Source organism: Bombus huntii, chromosome 3 (genome assembly GCF_024542735.1).
Source record: "Bombus huntii isolate Logan2020A chromosome 3, iyBomHunt1.1, whole genome shotgun sequence".
In the NCBI taxonomy this organism is placed as follows: Eukaryota; Metazoa; Arthropoda; class Insecta; order Hymenoptera; family Apidae; genus Bombus; species Bombus huntii.
In genome coordinates, this window is record NC_066240.1 from 9,164,546 (window position 1) to 9,181,029 (window position 16,484).

General features: G+C 34.8%; 4 protein-coding genes across 5 annotated transcripts in view; 2 read left to right on the plus strand and 2 right to left on the minus strand.

The window, feature by feature from the left end:
- Positions 1 to 1,034, plus strand: part of LOC126863727 (uncharacterized) — a 31,754-nt gene extending 30,720 nt beyond the window's left edge. Inside the window, exon 9 of the mRNA XM_050614185.1 lies at positions 420 to 1,034. Within this exon, the coding sequence (XP_050470142.1) occupies positions 420 to 489 (70 nt within the window). The 3' untranslated portion in view covers positions 490 to 1,034. The remainder of the gene's footprint in view (positions 1 to 419) is intronic.
- LOC126863717 (HEAT repeat-containing protein 1) lies at positions 962 to 8,558 on the minus strand. The gene is made up of 7 exons (XM_050614148.1): positions 8,410 to 8,558; positions 8,172 to 8,320; positions 3,431 to 8,094; positions 2,834 to 3,151; positions 2,099 to 2,553; positions 1,522 to 1,972; positions 962 to 1,322 (listed from the first exon to the last, which is right to left on the minus strand). Exons 2-7 carry the CDS (start codon positions 8,311 to 8,313, stop codon positions 1,152 to 1,154), a joined length of 6,201 nt encoding a protein of 2,066 aa, XP_050470105.1. The 5' UTR covers positions 8,314 to 8,320; positions 8,410 to 8,558; the 3' UTR covers positions 962 to 1,151.
- On the plus strand, positions 8,412 to 13,959 carry LOC126863732 (MIP18 family protein galla-2). 2 transcript variants are annotated; one of them, XM_050614192.1, is made up of 5 exons: positions 8,412 to 8,539; positions 8,612 to 9,066; positions 9,146 to 9,225; positions 9,308 to 9,590; positions 12,855 to 13,959. In XM_050614192.1, the coding sequence occupies exons 2-4, from the start codon at positions 8,946 to 8,948 to the stop codon at positions 9,575 to 9,577; spliced, it is 471 nt and encodes a 156-aa protein (XP_050470149.1). In that variant the 5' UTR covers positions 8,412 to 8,539; positions 8,612 to 8,945; the 3' UTR covers positions 9,578 to 9,590; positions 12,855 to 13,959. The 2 variants fall into 2 exon arrangements, with proteins under 2 accessions (XP_050470149.1, XP_050470147.1); XM_050614190.1 differs by lacking the exon at positions 12,855 to 13,959 and adding an exon at positions 9,662 to 9,694.
- Positions 9,610 to 12,544, minus strand: LOC126863728 (mitochondrial inner membrane protein OXA1L). The gene is made up of 8 exons (XM_050614186.1): positions 11,557 to 12,544; positions 11,276 to 11,450; positions 11,107 to 11,184; positions 10,725 to 11,045; positions 10,556 to 10,635; positions 10,208 to 10,471; positions 9,983 to 10,142; positions 9,610 to 9,914 (listed from the first exon to the last, which is right to left on the minus strand). The coding sequence occupies exons 1-8, from the start codon at positions 11,617 to 11,619 to the stop codon at positions 9,745 to 9,747; spliced, it is 1,311 nt and encodes a 436-aa protein (XP_050470143.1). The 5' UTR covers positions 11,620 to 12,544; the 3' UTR covers positions 9,610 to 9,744.
- Positions 13,960 to 16,484: the final 2,525 nt, after the last annotated feature.

The window sequence follows — 16,484 nt, forward strand, 5'->3', positions numbered from 1 at the left end:
TATCATTCTGGTCAATTTTCAAGGAATCTCGAGTAATTTCACTCTCCTGAGTAAATCTCTTCATTGAGATATATATATCTGACACATTAGTATATTTTCAATATGTGACGTTAGAAATTCAGTCTACGAATTCAGTTCCAAGAACTGGTAGGGATAGCGATGGTCAGTTAACAAGGCAAAATCCTGGTTAGTGTATTGTAGTATATTCATGATTATTTTGAATATTTTATTTTTTGCTGACCAATTTTTAAAAATATTCTTAAATCAATAATTAAGTAAATATAATAAAATTCACGTATGAACATTCTGGCTTATTTTGATTCGTCTTTGGTGTCCTTGAACAGTCCAATATCCAATGATTGCAGTTCACAACAAATATTCTTGCAATGCAGAAAGTGAAGCTTAAATTTCGTTTGCAGGAAAGTTTCATCAATAGAGCAGGGCGAGGAAATGTCTCTACGTAATGCAGCCGAGGTGCCACAGGTGTGATTCGTGTTAGAATCAACGATAAAATTTACGGTGCCAGCCCAAAAAGCGTCAGCGAGAAGGCCTACGTTGCATTTTTCTACGAGGATGATCTCCAAACGAAAATGGATCTCTAAAAAGAGGATCGTCGAGGAGTATCGAACATTATCTTTTTTTCTTTCTTCTCCACTTTTAGAAAGAAGAATAATCGTCGAGTCTGCAGATGGATCCTCGAAACTCGTGTTCATTCGATTTTGATAGTTATATGTTCTTTGGTTGGGACACATGACTGGAAAATGTCTTTTTTACACGCGCGAAATTCAGAGACGCTCTCGAAGAAAAGACTATAATGCGCTCGTCGCCACTCGTAATAAGAACCGCTGTCAATATTTAGGAATCCAGGCGCCTAATTAGTGCTGCCATGGTCTTCTACCTACATGTTCATGCATACAGACACACATACGTACACGTAAACTTACGATAATGTATTATAATGTAAGGAAATAATATATTCTATATTTCGTCCAAATTGTGACTTAAGTTAAGAATAAACAGATGTTTTCATAATACATTTGCCTTTCCGAATACTTCATTAAATTCTATTTTCAGAAGGATAATATTTATATATACATAATTTTTATGAAATCTAATTGGAAATTTATTTAAAAAATTAAACTAGAATTAAATTAGAAATATTTTTGTAAGGGCTCGCCTAAAATCTCCTCCAAGGTGCGTACTGCATTTTGAGCACACTTCTCCGTAGTTTCGTCTTCGTCTTCCAACATTTCTGCCAAGAAGGGTATAGTTTCTGGCAAGAGTGGCATGAAATCTTCGCCAAGCTTCCTTACAATTTCAACCTATATTCATGTGAAATAAAATATTAAATTACTAGCATTTTATGAACTTAATCGAATTGTACTTCTGACGCGTAATCTGATGTATAATCGTTCAGTAACGATATCATTACAATATTATTTATAACCAATTATGAATTAATATTAATCACCTAATAATAATTAATACATTTAACTTGACAAAATATAAGCTTTCACTCACCAACGCATTCAGTGCAGCGGTTCTAACATATGGTTTCGTATGTCTTGTCTTCAGCAATGTCTGGTACACTAATTGCTTGTGCAAAGAGTCATCAGGAATGGCACTAGCGAAGGCAGCAATACAAGGCACCACTAATTCACTTGCTCTTTTCTCATAGCCCTCTGTGGAGCCCAAAGTATTCTCCAACTGATCCACAATTGGTTGAGCCAGTATTTCGAATCTCTCTTGACTCACGAAATTATGAGCGTCGTAACTGAAGACTCGATATAGAGTCAATAAAATGGCTTCTACTAACTCGATTTTGCTAGACTCTTCAGGCAGAGTCATCTCCTGCGGTTCCTCTATGATCGCTGGATTATTACTACTTAACAATATTGCTGCATGCTTGATGAAGTGACCAGCAAACAGAACGAAAAGTGATTTTAGACACTCTGCTATGTTGGCTGAAAGTCTGCAACAGATGATAAAAATTTATATATTTTTATCCATGATTAGGTAACCATAAGTAAACTTTAACACACAAAAATGCAAAAAATTACAAAATAAAATAAAACTCAGATAAAATAATTTAATCAACCTGTAGAAAGTGATATTTCGTTCCTTGTACTGTGGATTTCTAGCAGCCCAGTCGTAAAGTTTATAATAAAGTGGTCTAAAGGTAGTCTCGCTTAGTTTCAGTACTAAAGCAACCAATGCTTTACTGGCGCTTTCCTCTATGACCACCACATCCTTCAACGTTAATTCCAATTCGTCTACTTCCATGTCATCTGGCGAGTTTGAAATATCTTCGCGAAACTGTAAAACCTTCAAGAAGAATGTGCCTAAATCCGGTATAACTGCGTTTATATCGTTAGGCTGAGCACTATTGAATGATTCTACTAGGACATTCATCAGCGCTGGGATACGTTGGTACAATTTCTTTGCAAGTAACGTCATATATGTCCTGTTGACTGCTGGTAACAGCACTCGCGAAGGTATGCACGTGGAGAGTTTCTGGGTTGTTGCATTTAATCGTGATATTACGATGCCAATCTATGAAAATGATAAACAAGGAAAATCTTCAAAAATATTGATTATCGTTTAATTGTATAATGTAGTCTCAAATATTGATAAAATCATATCAGATAGTTAAAAACTATATGTAAAAAATCTCCAAAAATATAGTAAACAATAGGGAATGAATAGAAAAGGTGAAAACACTTTGAGAAACCTACGAAATGTGGCTAAAAGATAGTGAACAGTTAGTATACGATTGTTTATAAAATACATTTATCGCGGCAACAGAAGTATTTAATAAAGTAGTAAATCATACCTTTTGATGTTCCGTATCAGTGTACAGAGAGTTTAATCTCGCCAGTTCAAACAGTAACTGATCCAAATACAAAGATAAGAAGTTCCCTACAGATTCGACGATCTTTTGCAACGCGCTTACGATACTGACGACTATTACATCCGGCACACCTTGATGGCAATGATCTTCTAACAAATGCAGGATGGCCGGTACAAATTTGTTCAATGAATGTATCGCGTGAATACGCATAGAACTGCATAATTCCGCGACACAAAGAGCAGCGCTGGCTAGTACTGGTCCTTCCCTTGAACCTAACAGCTCAGTGGTCGTCTCCAGAATCTATAACAAAAATAGTAATAATAATAATAAAAATTCGTATCTATTAATTTATTTAATTGTCTATCAGTAATGGATTTTTTTCGCAAAAATATATAAGATATTCAAAATACGGTCTTAATTATAATATTGTAGTTGCCAAATACAACAACTCTCCATTTAAGATTTATTTTTTCAGTTATGTTTACAAAAATATGAAATTGCATAAACATCCGCAATCTATTAATGACCAACTGGTCAACCAATAATTTTCTATTTCTGTTAAATAATATATTGACTTACCGGTTTGAACAGTATGGGATGATCGCTAGCCAACAATTTCGCCAACAATTTTATAGTAATCAAGACAGTTTGCTGTACAATCTCTTGTTCCTGCGTTTCAGACTTTACTTCCACTGATACTGTCTTCGATAAAGCTTCAATCAACTGTAACAAATCTTCATGATCCTCTTCATTAAACTTTCTTTGTTGAAGACGCGTGTTAAGAAGCTCCAAGGCTTTTCTCTTCACTGTCAGTAAATTATGTTCTATCAGACGCTTGATACTGACCAAGAATATTCCATTTGGCAATAAATTATTCACCAAATCTAACACGTCATATAAATGATGCAAAAGAACCTTCCAATATTTCGCAATTGGCTTTCCTTGATGTTTATCAGCATTCTTCGAGGTACATTGGATTAGTATGATTAATTCAACAATCAGTTGATCATAATATGGTCTCACATTATTCACTTCGGTAGAATCGAACTCGGCGACTTTATTAATAAGATCAGGTGACGATAACAGATTACTTAAAAACTGGACCAGAGTATATTTATAATGTCTTAAGTGTTTAGGACTACTAGTACTAACATCAAAGATGTGTTTATATTTAAACGAAATCGCAGCTCTCCTGCCTTCTTCGTCTTCTACGTCTACAGGCAATTCCTTCAGAAACTGAGTCAATTTCACGCAAACCTGAATAAGTCTCGTGGGTGGAAATTCTTGAGATACCTGTAGAGCAAATTCTAATCTCTGTCCAGGTGTCTTTTGATTCGTAATACGCATAGTACTCGACATAACGTGGCTTTCGAAACTCAATAAGTAATACAAATGAAAATGATTATCCAATAATTGTAATAACTTTACAAATAATGGAGTTCGTCTATGTTCTGGAATATCGGGTAACGAAACGATAAATGTTCTTAGAACCTCACAAGCGTGAGTTTCATTCTCAGCCGCATTTATTATAGGAACCACGGTCTCGATGGTCTTGGATATTATTTGAATAGAATAAGCATCGTCCTGACGGACCACAGAACTTCCCATGAAAGTGAAAATAGGCATTATAGTATATAGAGCACATCTCACATCGACGATTTTTAATAACTCTACTAGAACTAATAGAGCATGATGATGAGTTTGGGGATTCCTTGAAGTTCTAATACATTGCGTGATTAAGTCTATTTGTAAATGAGCATCATGAATAGGCAATTTCTTCACTGTCAATCGATGAATAGTGGATAGTAATAATTGGTTCGTATATTCTATAGGACTTTGTTCCTCGAAACTGAGGCATGTCTTCAGCAAATTAAACAGGATCGGGTAGAGTAATTCCTCATGTTCGATATTGTCAGCTTGTTGAACGAACTCTAAGAGAGTCACGCCACGTTTCCATTCTCTTCTGTTGATTATGGTTGGGTCAGGAGCACGAATGAGACTGATCCGTCTTCTATTTTTCATTTTACTGTTGTTTAATTCAGCATTCTTGAGATCCTTCATGATCTGTAGCTCGTCAACTACGAGCTGTGCATTCACTCGAATTTTTCTCATTGCTCTATTGGTTGAAGAAATAATGTTTCCTATTTCACAATCAGTGGCTACATCTACTAATTTAGCTAGAATTTTCTTCTGAAGAACATTGGACGCTTCTTCAGCTTTTTGGAAGAAGGTACTTCCTATTTGTTTTAGAAGAATCACACTTGGTGGATGTTGATTTCCGGATTCTGTTATTACTTTGATCTTGTGCTCCTCTATGCTAGCTTCGAATAACTTCCAAACTTGTTCAACAGTGAGTGCCTTTACTGTTGCACTGTTGAATCTCTGAAGTATGTTTTTCAACAAATTTCCTGCAGATTTATTTTTAGGATCAGCCTGAAGCATTTCTAAAAGGTGTAATCCAAGAGGAACTAATCGTTGAAGTATTGTGGGCCCATTCACGTAAACTAGAATATCAAGCAGCTGTGATTTAATATGTAAAGGAGTTTGCTGATCCATGACTATCTCAAATAACATTTGTTGCGCTTGTTGTAGCCTCTTTCGAAGATCCGTCTTCAATTGTTTACATACATCTGGATCAGGTGATAATAGAATGTAAAGAGATAAAGATAATTGATCAGGATCTAAAGATATTTCTGGGCTTCTGATGACAAGTTCTTGCAGTAAGGATGGAAAAGGATTCACCATTGTGCAACGATTAAGCACTTGAGCACTTGAGCACTTGCTTATGAGCTTCTCGAGTACTTTTAATGATGCTATTCGACATTCATTGTTCTCTCTGGCTAACGAAAGTAACAAATTTGTAACAAAGACTTTATCCTCAAACGCCCATTCAGTAGATTTGCATTGATTCAGCAGGACTTGAGTTATCTTCAAGCAATGAAAGGACGTTTGCACCTTCACAGGCTTTATGTACAGTTGAGAGAGAAAGCGGATAAGATCCTGAATCGTGGAGAAATGTCTTTGAAAAAATATTTGTAGACAACGAGAATAATGCTTGCACCAATATACATTATCTATTCCCTCGAAGAACATCTCAAGAAGTCTCAAAATCAAATTACTACGATGTTGATTGTTCTCAAAATCAATCGCCGGATTTGACTTCAAATCGAGACGTCTGTGAACCATTTCCAGAACGTAGGTACCAACTTGCAATGGGAGAACACCTTGAGAAGTTAATTCTATGGCCATTTGTATATTATCTCCTGTAATATTATTGCAATTTTGTAATAACTTTACTTGCGGGTATTTTTTAATCATCTCCGTAGCCATTTCGATTACCTCTCGAGCTATTTGCGGTTCCAGAGATCCAACAGGGACTCTACATACGGATCCGAGTAAAATTAGGTTGAAAAACATGGAAGCTGCATCACCATGAGCGATCTGTTGCTTCATTGCGCTTAATATGCTATCTGTTGGCGGCAGCAATTCCCAGTTTAATATATTATGAAAAGATGCCGATGAAACAGCCTCTGCGTTCGGTAATTTTCCTAGATCCTTCTGCACGTGTTGCATATAAATATTGTTCCTAGCAAAGTTTGATTCTAATACTTCCATCGCGATATCCACGTCTGCGTCGTCATTTGGGAATAAATAAGGTAATGATGTAATGAATACGCTAGTATCATCTCCGACTTTACAGAGTTCTAATAGGATTTTCAATGCTGGTTTTGCTAGTATTTTCCTACGGCTGGTGTGACAAGTCGATAGTAATATTTTCAACTCATCAATCAATATATCTGCAGATAGAAGACTTGTTAGGCGTTTCGTAGAAATAGAGAGCAAAGCTTTGATTACGTCTACTTCTGTGTCACTAAATCTGGATTGTATCGTGGTTGTCATCATCTCCTGGAAACTTTCAGGAATATTCACATCAGAATCTGCCAACATTTCCAACGCTACAATTCTCTGTACAGGATTGATATGAATCAATTTGTCAAGTATACCAACAGCTTCTTGCGTGTCCTTGGCTCCAAAATGCCAAGATGTGACGAATTCCAATGCCAGTTTGGAATCTTTGTCTGTTTCGCTGCGTTTCATCAATCCTTTCAAGTAATCATCGAATCTTTCAGGATACGTTCTTTCAAGAGTGTGATACAATCTTATTAGAAATTCTCTAGCTTCGTTTTTCATGTCAGTTGAAAGAAACTCCTTCTGTAATACATTCCACAAAATGGTGTCCACTCCAATATCATCGAGCTTTATTCGTGACAATATTTCATTCACCATATTCTGTATTCGAACTGTTTCTGATGGACTGTCCAAAATCATGCGACAACTTGTTTGTAGTAATGATACAATGAATTTTAATATATTCACATTAGAGGATTGAAGCTTGATTGCGAGCTCGATGAACCAGGACAATTCTGATAGTCGAGTAGCAAGACTTTTTGGAACTGTAGTAAGTTGATGAATTGGTATATTGTACAAGAAGAATAACAGGTGCAATGCTTCCTCTTTTAGATGCGTTTTCTTGAATATCTTCAGAAGTAATTTTTCCATAGTTATATCATTCAATTTCTCTTTGAACGCCAGTTTTGCTAAGATCATGTAACTACTGGCTACAAAATCGGAGATGGAACTTTCTAAACCTTTTAAAATAGCTGGTAACATATGACCCATTTGTACTTCGGAAATTCCAGATGATTGATCGATAATTCCTAATATTGAAGTTGTGTAAAATGCATACAGAGTACTTAAAGAAGACGCTCGCTCTGAATATGTGTTAGTAGCGGTAATTACGTGATTGCAAATTAGTTTTAGTAAAGCATTATCAGAACTAAGACGATTGACTAATGTTATTGTAGCTAAGGGAACACCTGGCTTTTGAAGGGGTTCTAACCAGTGCCAGTTATCAGCATCATCAGATAGATTTAATAGTTGTAATGCTCTTGCAAACATCCGAGTTTCGTGATAAGGTAATATTAAAAGCAAAAATTGATCTCTATTAAATTCTTCTATGTGAAACCTACATATTAACCATTCAAGAGTTTTATGAGCATTATTGAGCAAGAAGTAAGGAGATAGAAGGATAAGAAACTTTTCAATCTGTCTATCTAACTTCTTGTTAACTTTAACATCTTGCACAGCACGTTCAAGATTCAGTGAACTTTGTGCAAAAAGAGTATGTTCAAATTCTAAAAATACGTCTGATAGCTTAGTCAACTCTTGCAATCCATTTTGACCTGGGGAAGAAATAAACATCAATTATTGCTTCAATAAAAAATATGTAGAGGTAGAAACATAAAATAAAGTGTGTTACCTATGCTTAAAACTGTCTCTCTGTCTAAATTAGCAGCTTCCCTGGGATCAAATAACAAGCTTGTATGTTTTTTATCTCGACGCAGTATTGTTGTTTGAGGGGTTCTTAGTTGTTTTAATTGTCTCGCAAGAGATGTAGCCATCTTGAAACTGTAATTAAAATTATTTGTAATTCAAAACATAAAAAAGATATAGATATATAAAACATGCACATAACCTTATGCTGTACATAACCTCACCTTTTTTTTATTCGTTAGAAATAGATGGAGTCAAATCTTCCTTAATATAGTACAAAGGTTTTTTACAAATATCACAAAATATTTTCAGTATTTATGATATATTAAATTACCGAAATAAAGATATACATTTGTGAGCATGTGCATTTGGTATATGTAATATTGTAAGTCGTAACCCCTAATCAACTACAATGCGCATGCACAGGCAGATCTTTGAAGAACGTGGTCACTACGAATTGTACGGTGTTATGCTTTTTTTCTCTTTTCACCAACGGTAGTACTACGCGTAAAAAAAAACCAATCACAACATTGGGTTGTATACGATCCTTAGAATTTTATCATTCATTTGAATTAAAGGGATCCTTAAATATTGTATTAATCTCCGATATAAATTTTACGTTACTTTCTGTGCTCGGATTAAAAAGCTTCGATTAATATATATATATATATATACACATACATACTTCTGAATAAAACGGAAAAATAATTTTACGACGTTTACATAACGGTGTAAAATTTTCATTTCTTTAACGAAGAAAATGGAGGATTCCTTTGAAAATATTAATCCCAAATTATACAAAAAAATAGATGAAAGAGAAATTACTGCGGAAGATGAAGATGAAGATATTGTAGATGAATTTGATGCACGTGAAATTTTCGGTATGTATTTATTAATATCATAATGTTTTCTGAATTTTTATGTCGTATACAATTATTTTTTCTAACATATGATTTACAGATTTGATTAGAAACATCAATGATCCTGAACATCCTTTGACATTGGAAGAATTGAATGTGGTAGAACAAAGTCTCATCGAAGTAACACACAAACATGATATAAAAAGATTATACTATACATTATTAACCATATTATCAAAGAAAGTAATATGTTTTCTTTCAGATTGATAATAAAGCAAGCACAGTTCACGTAAAATTTACTCCAACGATACCACATTGCAGTATGGCAACATTAATTGGTTTATCAATTAGAGTACAATTACTGCGAGTTCTACCTTCAAGATTTAAAGTTAGTGTTGAAATTACGCCAGGTACTCATATGTCAGAGGCAGCAGTAAATAAGCAATTAGCTGATAAAGAAAGAATAGCAGCAGCTCTTGAAAATAATCATCTACTTGAAGTGATTAATCAATGTATTGGCATAAAATGTTAATATTATCTAAAAGGTATGAAATTCAACATATATCATTTATAATTGTATATAATTTATTAGAGATATCTTATCATTATTTTCCAGTTTATTGACATAAATTTCAAATTATTACAATTAGATCTTCATAACTAATTAAATATATAAAGAAATTTCATATACACAAAATCTCATTTTTTTATTGTTGTCATTGATGTTGCTGATGTTGCTTTTGATAAATTTTTTACTGGGTTGTATTTATATGTCACTGGGAGTGGACCTTTAGCTGCATTATTAAATTGTTTTACATCTGCACGTGCATAAGCTGCTAGCTTATTAGATAGTTTCATGTTAATCCAAGCTGAAAAAAAATTGTTCATGTAATAAATCTAAAACTGTATTATACTGCGAATATTTATTTGAAAGTACCATCAGAGAATGATTCCTTGAAGCCTTTGTCTTTCTTTATTTCTATATTTGTGGTCATCATAGGAGGGATATTAAAATATGCTTTTACTTTCTCTAAACACAGTAATTGATTTTCTATTACGGTTAGAATATTTGAAACAGCCCAATGACACAAAATGGCCTGAAACAAATTTTTTGTAATATTTACAATACAAAGTAAAGATAAATAAGAGCTATGTATCTTACTCCCGGAAACTTCACTGCAAATATAAATGAAATAACTGGTATTGCTTTGAACATATTTCGTATTACTGGAGACAAATTTTTTGAATTCCTCAATGTATATGAAGTAACAGCATATAATGTTACACTAGTACCCAGTGGCAACAGATAATATGGATCAGTACTATTTAAATCCGTAAACCACCACAATCCACCTTCCTTTAAACTTTCTACAGGTTTACTAGTCATTTCTCGTAGAGCAAAAAATATTGGTAGATGTGTTCCAATCTATTTAGTATATAGGAATAAATTTTAATATTTAAATTATCACAGATGTACTTAAGTACATAATATACCCATTCAATTGCATACCTTCAAAAGATTCGAAACAGGAAATATCTTAACATTATTTTTCTTCATCAGCTGTTGTAATTCAAAAGCATATACAGTAGCTAAAAGACAAAAATAAAATTTATTTGTTTAGATAAATATATACTAGTACATACTTTATAATATGCTGGATAAATATGTTAGTACACACCGTCTTGTGAATTTCCACATCTTCTTGCGTCAGTCATATTTTCCTGTAATTTTATCATTTGTAACAGAATTCTGTTCATATTGCTAGTATTTTTGTGTACAGATATCGAAAGTGGAAATGTTGCAACTTTGATAAGTACTGAAATTAGTACAATTGTTGCCCACCATGGTAGATTACAATTAACATGAACTAATTCATAAAATGTTTGAATAATTCCCACAGGACCATATCCACCTAATCCTAAGCTTTCAAAGGTAGGTTCCCCATTTGCATGTAGTTTAATAACCTCTGCAGGCAATGGTATTTGTGGAAGAGGTGGATCTGTAAAAAATACAAAATATTATACAACTTCTAATTAACTTAAAAGTAAAAAATATATTACCTGGTATTTGACTTAATAGATCTTTCTCTGATACTGAATTATTTAGATCTGTTATTTGTGTTTGTGGCACAGGTGAATCTAAAAAACATGGTAGACTATATTTTTTATTATTACATAATATTTATTATACATTTTCGAAAACATATATAAAATTAGAGATTTTTCACACCTGGTGGCGTATTTGATGCATTTTCTTTTATTGTTGTATTAGCTGTGCTTTCATACCGAGCGAAATAAATCTTATGAATTCTCGAAAGTTTATGAACGTTTAATACATAATCCCGTTTCAAAGGACCGTTTGTTATATCATATGCGAGACCGCTAAAGTGATATTCTGTTGTTTTCTGAATATATACATATTTTCATCATTAAAATATTTTAATATATATATATATATATATATATATATAAGTGTGACATAACCTAACGAGAAACAAGAGTTTAACTTACGTGAAATCCTGTATTTGTATTTAACAGTTTTTTACTAACACGTACACATAATCGTGTCAACATGATTTTGTTTATATACTAGTAATATTTAATCTTATATTATGATAAGGTATTGTAAATTAAAGAGATTTTCATATCACGTGTAGAACTACAATCCACTATTAAGTTACAAGTTGTCACACTATACTTCAGATGGCATCCTGAGTTCAATTTGAGAATATGTTCAGATTTAAGTTACATTTGAGGTACTAATGAAATTTTTAAGTATATTCATAAGAATTTCCTATCGAGCTACTGTATATAAATATTTGCAAAATTTGAATTTTTAGCTTTCAAACACGAATATGCTTTTCAATATCGAAAATTTTCTAAGTCGCAAAATGTTCCAATTAATGAAACGAAGGAAAATATACAAATTCGAACAAACTTCCTTTTTGACGTATACCCGCAATTCTTCATAGTACTGATCCTGATTCGAATTAATTATAAAGTTGCATACAGTGGCGCCGTGTGCCGTTTTGATATCGGAGGATTCCCCCGGTTCTTTCACGAATTTGAGAGGCCAAGCTGCGCCATTGACACGACACTAGAATTAAGCTGTCAGTGCCGACTCACGTGATCGAATCTACTGCAATGACATTCAGTTTGCGTCTCGGGACCAAGGTTATTAAAGACAGACCTACTATTTAAGTTTCTCTCGTGCCGTCTTTCGTTTTCGGGACCTGCTTTCCCCCTTTTGCCTACCTTGATCCACGTAGCTGCTTTTGAACCAGGTTCTGCTACTCGTCACAGGGTCTGTTGGTTTAAGACGATAATACATAGCTGTGTGAGATTTCACGTGAACAAAAACAGATTAAAGAAAGAAGAAGAAAAAGATCGTGAAACGGAGAGGAATGGCAGAAGACGGCACGGTTCTAATTACAGATCCACATTGTCAGCGAAGGTCTCTAACCACCATGCTTTGGCACCGACTGTCAATTTCTCCACAAAATAATTCGGTAACAACTTCGCTTTTTCGATGGCGCAACTACCGCTTCGTTGTTATCTTTTCTTCCTTTTATGAATTCGTGCCGTAACGTTCAATTAGATTCGAGTCAAAGTATTTATCCGGTCAGGTTTCACCCCTGGAGCGATTTACGAAATTATTTTTGACATCGTTGTTATACAAAATTGAAATTATATTAACCACCTGGTGCTAGGATTTCTTGTTTTTTGTTATTGTAGATTAATGTCGTTGAACACATTTGCGAGTACATAGGATGAATTAAATAAAGTTTGTATTTTTTGACATTTTATAGTTATCTGAAGAACTAAAATTCATATTTACGAGAAAGTCATCACGTAACACCAACCGTTGTGACAAAATAACGAATCGAACCTTCGAAACCTCCCAAGAACCTGGTATTCATCGCGTAGAGTGTAGAAGATTGAAGATCGCTTCTTGGACAGGATTACCCACTTTACGCCCGGGTAGCAGGTCAACCAGGGCGAAAGATAATGGGATTGAGCGTTCTTCGAAAAGAACAAGATAGTGAAGCTGTCACAGGAGAGGAACTACACCAAGTTCAGCCTTGTGTCAACGTCGTATCGGGATCCCTTTGATCGTGCCGATAAAACCTGGTTAGTACAGAATTTTCGTGAAGACGAACACCTAGTTAGATGAAGTCATTTTTGCTGAGAAAGCTGACCGTCCATTACGTATCAGTGTTCCATTAATTACAAATCGTAATAATTATTTTGATTAGGATCTATAACCTTGTCTGAGATTATATTATGTGACGATTCATTTTGATCAATACAATGATCTGATTTGTAGTCCATAAGACTTCGTGTTTACGTAAGTTTAAATTTCTGAATGAGTTCTGTTCGTTTTCTGAAATGATTACGCACTTTATATAGTGGACAAAGGAAAGTGTAAAATTGGTAATTGGACATATGAAAATTAACAACTTTTGTACTAGACTTTTTTAAGATATCATCCATTCTTTCATCTATATATTATATCTATTCATTGTCAATTATATCATAATTTCGTTTTATAAAATTATAGTGCTTTTCACGCCATTCATTTTTAATTTGCCAACGACTAAAGTATAGAATTAGAACTAAAGGAATTAATGTGAAAAGCATATGGAAAAATATGTAATTCAGAGAAAATAAATTTTCATTCGTATGCTTTACAAAAAATCATTCAGATCCCTAAAAGTGTCATTATATATAAATCTATAAAATTTCTATGACGAATTATAAGTTGGTATTTTATATTATGTAATACGCGAAACAGATCTCTATTTAGATTGCGTTTCTTTATCTTTCTAAAAATATGAATCTGAATAAGCAACTGTACTCTACAAATAAACCTCAAAGATAGTGTGTATTCAAATAAAGGAAACAGACACGTGACATTGACAAATTTCCTTTAAGACAAACAAGCCTAATGGATTTTCCTTACACAATATCAATTTTGCACGAACACGTTCCTAACCGATCTCAGCCTGTAAGAAATAACCAAAGATAATGTGTAACCGATTAAGCGGATCGATCGTGAATTCGAAGATCGAAATCATAGGTAATTAGATCATAAACATGACAGCCGATTTCGTAGAGGCGCGTCTCGATCACGCATCCTCGATGAGATTCTTGTCTATGACAAATTGCGCTCTGGGCGATCCATCGAGGCCTGATCGATTCGCTCGTTGCGATTCCATCGTGATATTAGCGGCGTGCGAGCGACACGTTCGCCAATTATCGCGAAATTTGCACGCTGCCACCGGCTGCCGTTTTTCTTCTCACGCGCGTGCGCATGAGCGTTGTTAATGACGAACCGACACGGCGGCTGTTGTAAATCAATTTTTAATTGCGATTCCGGTTCGATCAGCCACGTTGCGAAAGTGTTGTTAATATCGTGAATGAAATTTGGTGGGTAATGCATACTTATGACGGGTAACGGTCCTTCGTTCGCTTTTAATAGTCATCTGTCGAGTTGTGTCTCGCACAGGGACGAGTTTAATGGTATAATGAAACGTTTAAGCTTGAAAATATTGTTGCAAATGAGAGGAATGCTTTTACCTTTACGTCTCTTCCTTTAGGAAATTATAACGTACAGGGTGTTTTATTTTAACTATTTAAAGATTAACGTTTCGTTAACCTCACGATTTATTTGCTAACATTGATGATTTTCTGTAAAAAATTTTCCATTCGTATGTTTTTAACAAAATTTACGAAACGTGGAATCGATCATCGATTAGATACAATCTTGTAAATTTGAACAAAACAAACTTCATTTTTTAATCATACGTTGAACAACTCGATTAGATGAAAGTTTGGCTTTAATTGATACGTTGAACGAATTTATGCCAGCAACCTTTTACTTACTCATGAAAGCACGATGTTGTATAATACAATATGATGAAGTTTCGACAGAATTATTCGTCGCGTATAACCGAACAAAACAAAGAAAATATAATATCAAACTTCGTAAAACCGGTCGAGTTATAAGAAATCACCCTGCACACGTAATCAAACGAATTTCTATGAACGGTCTATTCATCGTCGCCAGTTTTTGAATGGTCGGCGTCTGGCGACGTCGAAGGATCGACGAAGGTGTGTTTCGGTGGTAAAGGAGATGGTCGTGTCCCGTCTCTCTCCTTTAGGCCACTTTTAAACGTCTTTATGAGTTTCGGCTGTTAACACGACTGTGGAAACAGGTACGGCCTTTTTTTCTTTCGATGCCTACTCTCCTAGTATCTGTGGGATCTCAGGTGACTAGCGCCTGGTACGCATTCGTCAGGGAGAGATAAAGTCGTGATTGGACAGGAAGTACGGCACCGTGTCGGCGAAAGAGCTGACCACTGTGTTTCTCTTCTTCTTTCAAAGATTATACCGGGACTGGTTCCCAGTTTGAATCGCTCGATAAAGGTCGTATTTACTGGTTTAGCTAGCCGAAAGTCAAAGTAAGATATTGTTTATCTCCTGTGACATCTATCGAGCGAAGGATTGATTCATTCTCTTTTTAATTCTTTATTTATTATACGCCACATTGCACTTGACACAAGTTATGAACTAACTAAAAGATTAATGTATTTGTTTCGCTTGATAAAATTCATCTTGAACTTTAGTGCGCTATGTTTTCGTCATGGAAATATCAGAAGATATATTTCCATGATTAATAATCAATATCTATAAAAGAATAGATATAGCCTGGTGTATATTCCAAATGAACTTACTGAATGTACGCACTTCGATATTTGAAGTATGAATCTTCATATGCTGAAGTGTAAGTCAAGCGAAAACGAAGTTTGCTTAACGAGATGTTATTTGGGCGCAGATGTGTCTAACGACTTCCTCGAAAGTCGAGGAGCCATCAGAATCGTTAGAATCAAAGATCGAGCGATTAAAGTTACACAAAAGGGGAACAATGGTCCACTTTTATCAAATCATATTAAAAGAAAAGAAGCAGAAAAAGAATAAGAAAATGGGAAGATAATGCTACGTTGTTCAGTAATAGGAGCAATCTGTTTGTTTCGTTCATGTATATCGGCGTCATCAGCCGCAATTTTTCCTGATCGTTGCCTGTTCTCTCGTTGCTTTCTTGTTCATGGGGCTCGCGTGTCGAGGTAATGGTATGTACAGAAGGATAATCTACTAGATAGTCGTCGTAGGTGCAGCATTGTGTGGGATCATAACGTGCAAAAGGAAATCGCCTCGCTTTAAGGTAAATGGTCGAGGAGGCAGAGCGACGTGCGTGCCCGGACGCGTGTGAACCACCACCGGTTTCCTTTCATTCACTAAGTTTCTTCATCGCGAATGTCGCACGATTGCTACGCCCGATTATCGTTGTGCGAGCATCATCTCCGTGGAAAAAAGGAATTCTTTCGCGGAACCGATCCATTCGTGGTTAACGGGACCGTGTCTGCAAATTTCTGCGC

Excerpts from the sequence above, each read along its gene's own strand:
- LOC126863717 (XM_050614148.1), bottom strand. The coding sequence starts at position 8,313 with ATGGCTACATCTCTTGCGAGACAATTAAAACAACTAAGAACCCCTCAA. Across the intron at positions 3,152-3,430 it reads ATCCCATACTGTTCAAACCG|ATTCTGGAGACGACCACTGA; the intron begins GTAAGTCAATAT and ends TTTTTGTTATAG. Across the intron at positions 2,554-2,833 it reads CTGATACGGAACATCAAAAG|ATTGGCATCGTAATATCACG; the intron begins GTATGATTTACT and ends TCATTTTCATAG.
- LOC126863728 (XM_050614186.1), bottom strand. The coding sequence starts at position 11,619 with ATGTTGACACGATTATGTGTACGTGTTAGTAAAAAACTGTTAAATACA. Across the intron at positions 11,451-11,556 it reads ATACAAATACAGGATTTCAC|AAAACAACAGAATATCACTT; the intron begins GTAAGTTAAACT and ends GTATATATTCAG. Across the intron at positions 10,636-10,724 it reads ATGTGGAAATTCACAAGACG|CTACTGTATATGCTTTTGAA; the intron begins GTGTGTACTAAC and ends TTTGTCTTTTAG.
- LOC126863732 (XM_050614192.1), top strand. The coding sequence starts at position 8,946 with ATGGAGGATTCCTTTGAAAATATTAATCCCAAATTATACAAAAAAATA. Across the intron at positions 9,067-9,145 it reads TGATGCACGTGAAATTTTCG|ATTTGATTAGAAACATCAAT; the intron begins GTATGTATTTAT and ends TATGATTTACAG. Across the intron at positions 9,226-9,307 it reads TAGAACAAAGTCTCATCGAA|ATTGATAATAAAGCAAGCAC; the intron begins GTAACACACAAA and ends GTTTTCTTTCAG.